The sequence below is a fragment of the Diplotaxodon limnothrissa genome, linkage group LG5, assembly GCF_057381915.1.
Source record: "Diplotaxodon limnothrissa isolate DT_005_m linkage group LG5, D_limnothrissa_male_GT1.1, whole genome shotgun sequence".
In the NCBI taxonomy this organism is placed as follows: domain Eukaryota; kingdom Metazoa; phylum Chordata; class Actinopteri; order Cichliformes; family Cichlidae; genus Diplotaxodon; species Diplotaxodon limnothrissa.
Genome location: NC_140600.1, coordinates 33,874,980 through 33,883,868, shown reverse-complemented (window position 1 = coordinate 33,883,868; position 8,889 = coordinate 33,874,980). Strand labels below are relative to the sequence as shown.

Below are 8,889 nucleotides of genomic sequence, written 5' to 3'. Positions count from 1 at the left end.
TCATGATCTGCATATGGAATAGGCCAAATATTGCTGTTTCCATGGCAATGCTTCTTTGGAAATACCTGCAATATTTTGTCCATTTTTGTGAAAGTGTCTACTCAGTACCAAAATTTCATATACTGTTTACTTGAGGACAATTTACTCACGTAAAGACAGTAATAAGAAACACGTAAACTGGCATTTGCCTTTATTTAGAAATATTTAGTGAGTTTACATTTTAAATTTTAAATTGATGCATTGTGCATTTACAGTTGGACAAATGTGTCTTCTTATATGTGAACAGGAGGATGGAAAATCAGTATTAAATCAACATCTCTTTCATCTTTCTAAACAATCAGTAGAAAGGGCTCAGTTTAATACATTCTGCTGACCAATGTACATATCTTTTCAGAGGATGGACTTATGCTTTCAGAAATTTAAAGGATACAGATTAAAATATGACTTCTTGAATCCTTTCTTCTTCTTCCTCCCTCCTGTCTGCTTCCCTTCTCACTTGGAGAGTTTGGTGATGACACGGATTAAAGCCCCATTCTCATCCTTTAGTCTCTGGTTTTCCATCTTAAGCTCTGCTTTAATCTGAGGGAAAAGAGAGTATAAAAACATAAGGGTGGACAGAGTATCTAAAAAGTCCTACAACTCGTCCCAGGTAGAGCATTTCTGCTTACAGTGGCTAGTATAAGGATTTGCTTGTTCTTAATTTGTAGTTTAAAAGTAAGTTCATATTTTGGTAGTGTCTTCATGGGCTACACACCAAGGACTGGTTTTTATTTCTGGTCATGTCAGTAATTTTTTCAGCCTTGGTCACATCAAATGGGAGGTAGCAGATTCAGAGTACAACAGACCACCCGCAGAACACATGCTAATCTACCTCTTAAAACAAAGGCATAACCTTGGATTCTTGCAAAACCACAAGTAAACATTTTTTTTGCTATAAACAATATTTACTTTGAGCACAAAATTTGTTTCACTAGATTTGATCGACAGTGACCACAACACCCCGTAACTGTCATAACATTTACATATAATATTAATAAATACAATGAATCTTGATCTGTGCAGAGACCACTTTTTAAAAGTTGTGCATAACACAGGAGAGAGAAACACAGGGATACAGAACGGTGTCTTCTAAGAGAAAAAAAAAAAATTCTTGCTCACAAAGTGGACAGTAACAAGGTCCTGCTTAAAGTGAAACTCATACAAGTTTGCTGGTGTTTATAAATGATGGACGTAGCTTCAGGGTCTGAAAAGTGAAAGCAATGCAAAAGTGCCTTAAACCTACAGTCTGTCTTATCACCAGCATGAGATGGTTCCTGCATGTTCAGTTGTATAGTAATCTATGGGAAAAAATGTTTTTTGGCTCCTTTGAGCTATGGCCAGCGTAAACACTCCCCTGTGGTCTTAGCCGCTACTTTTAAGTTCTCTTTTTAGATTCTGGACCCCATTCAAGTCAAATAGGATGGAAAAAACCAGGTATGCTGCAGAGAGGACCTACCTTGTGACTCATAGTTTGCTACTGTACAAGTGTTCAGTGCTTCTTGGTTTCTCAATCTGATCCATGGCCTGAGGCTTCTAAACCTATTTCTAACCAAACCTGATATCATACTGACTACGGTATGTCCATCTTTTATCTACATTCTATGAAGGTTTCTGGTTTCTACTCTTATTAGTAACTGGTACAGAAAGAAAACTGGCCTAAAGAATAAAGGACAGACTGATCTTTATTAAACAAATACAATAATGTGTTCATACACACTGACAGACAGATGCTTTTAGACCAGTTTTGAATAATTTCTCTGTTGTAAAGGTATATTTTTAGACCAGCATCTTTGTTTAGGTCTCTCATTCACAGACAACAAGAGGTTTTTGTTTGCATTCACTTGTGCAGAACACAGCAGACATTTGTGGGCTTTACGCTGCACATGAATACTGATTGCTCACTCGCTGCAGTGCTCACACATTGCACAGCCAGCAGAGCATAATGGTGACAAATGATGTCAGCTAAAACCACTGAAGACAAAACAGCTGAGACCACAGCACCAAGTTACAACCAAACACTTACTGTATATTCTCAAAAGAGACTTAATGTTCAAATTCAATTTTAAGGCATTTATAAAACATTTACCTTCAGTTGTTCTTCCATATCTGATATCCTCTTTTTAAGGCTCCAGCTTTCCTTTAAGTATAATCATTAAAGGTAATTAAAATAAACGAGTAAAAATGCTTAAAAAACACTTCTCCTCTTGAGTCCATACCTTTTTTTCTGCTTCTAGCACATTGGCCCCACAGTCATCCTGTCTCCCCTTCTGCAGCAAAGAGAGATTACTATGAGAAAAGATTGCAATTTATGGAAACAGCTTGATTATGGAGTCTCTGTTATCAATGTCTCATATTTATGTAAAAAAAATGGACTGTTGCCCTTTTCAAACAAGTGGTTAATTTGTTTCTCAGTAGTGTTTCTGGATCATTACTTCAGCCTTGCTTAGAGTACCTGTGCTCTCTCCAGCTGGTCTTGCATCATGGTGAGTTCCTGTTTACTTGTTTCCAGTCGGGACTTGAGCCTTTGATTTGTTGCCAGTGCCTTTTCATACATCTACAAAATACCCACATGTTAGGATTTCCACCACCAAACACTGCCACCAGGACACATTTTTGTGGTAGTTTCAGTTTTCATCAATTGCCATCAGGGTCAGATTTCTTCCTTAAAATATCTTGACAGACATTAGATTGCCATTAGGTTTAGTATATGTGTTACATGTATAATGAATCATATTGACTTTGGAGACTTTTTTCCTCCCATGATGTTCACATTAGTGGCTGTGAGGGAAATGCTTCAACAAGTTTTGGATGAATCACTCATGGCACTTGTGTTTGTCAAGATAAGCTGTGCTATCTTTGGTGATCATATTACTTTCATAAAGCGACATAGAACCCATTAGCATCGTAGTATCTGCCCCCCTGAATACGTGATTCTGATTCATTTTCATATAATTTCATATGAATAAACTATTTTTCTCATCTGACAACATTAAAAAAGTGCAGTGGTATTAAATTTACATACTTAATTTCTATTTGAAATTAGATTTGATTATTATCAGCAGTAGCTCCCATTCTATTCATCATTTTCATTAAATCCAAATGTTACGAATTATTGAGCCCACTGAATCTCTGTGTGCTCTTTTTATTTTTGTTCTTTTATTACAGTACATACGCATCTACAGTACTGTCAAAAAGTAGCACTCAGAATCTACATATTACAAATCTATAACAGTCGTGTATATTTGTATTTAAGGTGTATCACATACCTTTTTATAATCATTATTTGCTGTCTCTTCTTGTGCCTTTTTCCTTGCAGATAGTCTGTTCTCTCTTTGTAAAAAGTAGGACTCAGCATGGTTTGTTGATGTGTCATTGGAGACATCAGATGATCCAGATGATCCCAATCTGAAGACACAGGAGATGTATTAACTATTAATTCAGATTTAGCACACTCTTTGCCCAATTGAATGGATATACTCCTGTCAGTAATGGATAGATTCCTGTTTTTGTTGTCATTCTGGTAATACGTGGTAATGCCTTTCTTACTGATGGTGTAAATCAAATTAGAAGAACCTTACCTAGAGAGCCTCTCATGCTGAAATGAGAAGAAAATGTTTTAGAAAGGGGTGCAATCTGACCAAAGTTTAAAATAAATAAATAAATAAAAAAATACAGTATGACAACCACACTAATCACTTTTATAAACATTCCTGATTCTCTTAACCAAGATATCAGCTGTGCTTAACCCCTTACATTGCATAAGGAACTATTTCAACCCCATTTTCCAGCAAATGCACAAACATTTTCTTCTGCATAAGACTGTTACACTAAAATAAAGGTAATTTGGACTCAGAGCATGTTTTATTACAGGCACAATGTCAACAAAAATAGATACAGAATATATTATCAATATTCATGCAATTGCATGTCTGGGTTTCTGGAAAATTACTTGTTCAAGAATTATCTTGAAATGGACTTTTAGTGGGGAAAAAAAGGTTTATGGCAGTCTGAAATTCTCAGCCAAGTTAAAGGGGGGAGAGGAAATGATTCCTTAAATAAACTGACAAGCACAGATAGCTAAAACACATCCAAAAAAGGTAATAACTACTGCACCGACTACTGCTTAACTCTAAATTAGGAAATAATTTCCTCAGGAGATGACAAAATATAGGATAATACATCAACTTATAAGGTTAGTAAATATAATAAAGTATGAAATATAAGGACTATATATATGGTACAAAGTCTTCCACACCAGTTCTGCTGAGTTGACAGTTGAGATCCAGTGACTGGGAAGGCCATAGCATATTTTTTTAAAGTTTGTTTCCTTTTGTGATTTGAAATTTTAAAGTTAAGACCACTAGCAACAATAAGATGTACACTTGTGCTGCCACATTCAACTGTAGTGAAACTATAGACTGTATCTAAACAATGGACTTAGCTTTCTTTTCTGAAGACTATAGCCATTGTAAAAGTCCCTTGAGCCTCTATTCTTCCGTGGCCAGCAACTGGCAGTGCCTATGATGCAAATAGAAGTTAGACTCTATAGAAAACATCCACTGGCTCCTCTGATCCATGAGCTCAACAAACACTCTTCTGCCCCCTGAATAGTCTCTAGCACTTGCTTGAAATATGTTTACCATTACTGCAAAAATTAAGGCTCAAATAGAGAATTGTTTAGAATAGGCATATCTTGTCTGATAAGGTAGGTCTTTCTCTGGGGAGCATGTTGTTATGTTCTCCCCGTGCCTGCATGTGTTTTTGTACTGACACTTGGGCTTTCTCTCAAGATTTGTATTTGTGGTTTATCTGGTCATTTTAAATTGGCCATAAACATGAGGTAGATAAAGTACTTAGATTATATATGCTCGAAGCTCGTACCTTGTAGTCCAAAGCACTTTGAGTGGTCAGTAAGACTATAAAACATCACATGAGTTCCACTCCATTTCCATTTCCTACGAGCGCCTTCAGTTTAATGTCACTCATGAAATTTGGTTTCAAAACAGCTAGCAGTGGCAAACATGCTCAGCTAGAAGTTTCACTGCAGGACCAGTTATAGATGATGTCACAGTGGCTATATCCAGCTTTATTTACAATCTGTGAGTGTAACTCAGCACCAGTATAGGAAATAAAGCTGTTTTTTAACATGTGTTTACTGCTTTTTTGTGTATTTTAACTCAGATTGCTCTTGTTATCTAATGCTAACCAACTAGTTTCTGTGTCTGAATTCAACCAAATAGCAAGAGGAAATGAAAAATAAACAGAGAGCCAAGGCAAAACTAAACAGTCATTTTAGAAAAAGGTCAGACTGGAGTCTTCGTTTCAACAGTTGGATGTGTTTGCAAATGCGGTTTCTTTTGCTCTCCATGCTGACTGCTTACTTGCATGCACCCAAACCTGCTAAATCATCGGTCAATAGCACTCAGACTACAAGCAGTCTATAAACAGAAACATTGTCACTACCAAACATTATGTCCCTTGCCTACAGATTATGGATATCCATATAAAGAATTTCTTTATTAAAATTAGTAGGAACAAATTAGCAACACTATTATGTGCTTGGAGGACTTCTTGGATACTTGTTATTGTTATACTTCAAAAATTTGTCTGCAATAATCTGGTAAGATTTTATCATTTGATTAGCAAACGTTATGGGACAAACATCCTAACCTTAGAGAGCAAAAGAAAATATATGCCCAAGTCCTGTGGTGACATTAGCATTTAGCTGAAAGCACCGCTGTTCCTAAATACAGCCTTGTAAAGATACTAGCATGGCTGCCCACTTTTGTGTGATAGATTAAAAGGCAAGAAAGCAAAATACAGCCTCCAGTAGACAAAAATAGCTTCGCCACGTTTCTTTTCTAAACCCACCTTTTAATCCTCAAGTGTGCTTTCTGTTTATTCATCATAAGAAAAGCTCTTACTGTAACTCTTTTAGTGCAAACAATACGTTTGTTTAAAGCTTGTAAAAGTAATGATCTTGCTTTTTGCCTGTACTTCTGCATTTTGTCTTTTAGAAAATTCAAACAGAGAATTGACTTGTTAATATAAGACAGTCCACACAGTTACAGTTTACACTGCATCTTTATTCTTTCAGAGACCTTTGGTAGAGACTGTAGTATAAACTTCAGCCAAAAAACAGATATGTATCCTTTGCCTGAGGGCTACATGTCATGTGAAACTGATAAAGTAAGCTAAATTCTCTAAAGAAGAGACAGGGTTTTAAGTTGAAGGCACATTGTGTAAACACAGTGATACGCTTCACTTCAGACATTTATGGGACCTTTAAAGAGATGACATCCAGTCATGTCTGCAAACCCTGCCATGCTACGTAAATGACAATGAACAATATACTGTATTCAGACCTGGAAAAAGCTCGGATTTATATTAAGCAGTATCGCACAGAAACAGATGCTGATCAAAAAGTTTGTGTCTTTGTCTCATGAAGGACTGACTCCATCTGAAATCTGTCCTCCAGCCTTCCCAGATTCTGTGAGGGACTTTTTGTCTAATGACCAGCTATTCCCAAATGGAAAATATGAGCTTCCCTTAGGACTAGCAGAGAGATAAACATCCATAAATACTGGGTTCCCACAAGTCAGTCCTCCAAGCACTGTCCCTCTTTCCTTCTGTTCCTCTTCATCCTGTCTTTCATCCCCCCTGCTCTGTCTCTCTTTCTCTCTATTTTTCTCTTGCCTCCTCCTCCTCCTTTCTTCCTGTTGCCCTTTCTCTCACAAACTTTTCTCTGCGTCACACCATATATTTTTCTCAAGAGGTTCTTGGTTTGCATAAACAGATAAGACTAACTGCTCATTACAACATTTCCTTCAAGTTTTCTGCTCCCTTGCTCACGAACATCAACGTGTAGCTTTATTTATCAGTTTATGTGTTACTATGGTCATTTGAACTATCCCCATATACAGTAATGAACAATATAAAACTGCACATTCTCCACATGGTTTATTACAAGTATCTAATAATCTAACTCCACAGACCCTAGAATGCAATAAAATAAGTAATCCCAAAGATAAGCTATTCGAACTTAAAGGAAAACACACAATTTATTTAGAATGTAAAAATAGCACATTATTGGGTAAATATAACACTTTGGGCTGTATTGGACTAAATTACCACAAAATCCCCTCTGCAGTTATAGAATGTCAAACTGGACTACCAAAATAAAACATTGTAATCATGTTGCAGAAACAGTTGAAGACACATGAAGTCTAGCATATTTTGAGAAATTCTACTTCCCTAATTTTTCCTAATTGTACTGCATAAATCATACAAAATGATTAGCTAATGCCACACAATTATGTCCAAAAAACAAAACAGACCAAAAAAAAAAAAAATAGAATTGGATTGAAGGCAGTGATGAGTTATGTGTGTTCTAATGCTCAGAAATACCTCTGTGGCTTGTTTTCAACACATTTCTTCGACAATGACCGAACCTCAAAGTTAATGTTTTCCTTTTATGGCATTTCCTGCCACTAAACAAACACTTAAAAGATTAAAGACAATCAGGCCTTACCCGCAGGCTCTTAGTAGTGGCAACAGAAGAAACTGGACAAGAGTCAGAGAACTGCTTTCTGATGCGTGACGGATCTTTGTTGTGAGAGGGTAGAGATGACATCGCTCCTGGGCAGCTGGAACCACTGCATGCAGCAGTATTGTCGTCAGAAGTATGTCCAATTTTTTTTTTATGTTCTTCTTAAACGAAAGAGAAGTAGAGAGATATGTATTTTTTTTATCCAGTAAGATTAAAATCAGATTTGTTTTTTCTTTGGTTAAAGGACAATCCAAGCGTCTTCTTCACGTGATAGTGAGACATTGCATATCAGAAGAGAGTGAAACAATTGCACAAGTGTGAGATAGTGGGGCGAAGTGGTGGGAGAGGGGAGTAGGCGGGCTGCAATGTGTGTGCGTGTGCATGCGTGTGCGCGTGTGTGTGTGTGTGTGTGTGTGTGTGTACACAAGGATTTATAGCAACATTGTGTAAAGGAATTAACAAACCAGAGTAAAAATTACAAATACAATAAAAAGTCAAATTAATAGTATTTTAAAATGAATATACATTATTCTCTTTTTTAAAGAAAAGCTTGTTTTGTATATTATGGTGTAACTTTGATGCAATGTAAATTCTGTAAATGTGATGTTGTATGTAATGCAAAGGGAAGTAAACTTATTTCAAGGCAAAGAAGTATTTTTTTCCTTGTGAATTAAAATGTGATTTACTATAGAGTCCTTTAAGCAAAAGGGAACCAAGGTTTTTACATTAAAATAAATAAATAAATAAATAAATGAAAACCTACCAGTTTAAATAACTAGCGGAAGACACATCTGAATGTACAGTAGTAAAGGAAGGAAAAGTAATAATAAAAACATATAGGGTGCTTGGCCATGGAGACATGTGTATACTATGTCTTACAGTATATTCTGTCGTTAAAGGTTAATCTTTTGACCGAGCTCCAAGTTGCATGTGTCTGTGGTTACATTAGTTGCAATGCAGTGTAACCAGCTCAAAGGCAGTTTTTTGGCATTCATTTATCTAAAAAGGGTACATTTTCTGCAAGTTATTACCAAATAATGCACTGCTGTAAATTTGTGCCAGTGGTAAAGACACACTTTTTTTTTTTAGCAAAAATATCTGATTCTGAGTAATTTCTTAGTATTATGAGAGGTGAAAGTTTTAGGAATCTTAGTCATACCAAACTAGGGCTTGGTTTTATTTCTTTTTTCAGCCTCAGTGTACACATCATCTCCATGTACTCTAATCACATTAAAAATCTAATAATTCTACAAATTTAAATTTTTACAGGAATGCTGATGGGAGCACATCGTACATGATGT

The 8,889-nt window shown here is 36.1% G+C and overlaps 1 protein-coding gene across 3 annotated transcripts; it reads right to left on the bottom strand.

Annotated features, from left to right (window-relative positions):
• Window positions 1-217: 217 nt before the first annotated feature.
• Window positions 218-7,886, bottom strand: LOC146632690 (protein phosphatase 1 regulatory subunit 12B-like). Of its 3 annotated transcripts, none has more exons than XM_085354594.1 (7): window positions 7,571-7,886; window positions 3,618-3,634; window positions 3,306-3,444; window positions 2,492-2,593; window positions 2,256-2,306; window positions 2,126-2,176; window positions 218-579 (listed from the first exon to the last, which is right to left on the bottom strand). In XM_085354594.1, the coding sequence occupies exons 1-7, from the start codon at window positions 7,670-7,672 to the stop codon at window positions 493-495; spliced, it is 549 nt and encodes a 182-aa protein (XP_085210720.1). In that variant the 5' UTR covers window positions 7,673-7,886; the 3' UTR covers window positions 218-492. The 3 variants fall into 3 exon arrangements, with proteins under 3 accessions (XP_085210720.1, XP_085210721.1, XP_085210722.1); XM_085354595.1 differs by having other exon boundaries at window positions 2,256-2,303; XM_085354596.1 differs by lacking the exon at window positions 2,126-2,176.
• Window positions 7,887-8,889: the final 1,003 nt, after the last annotated feature.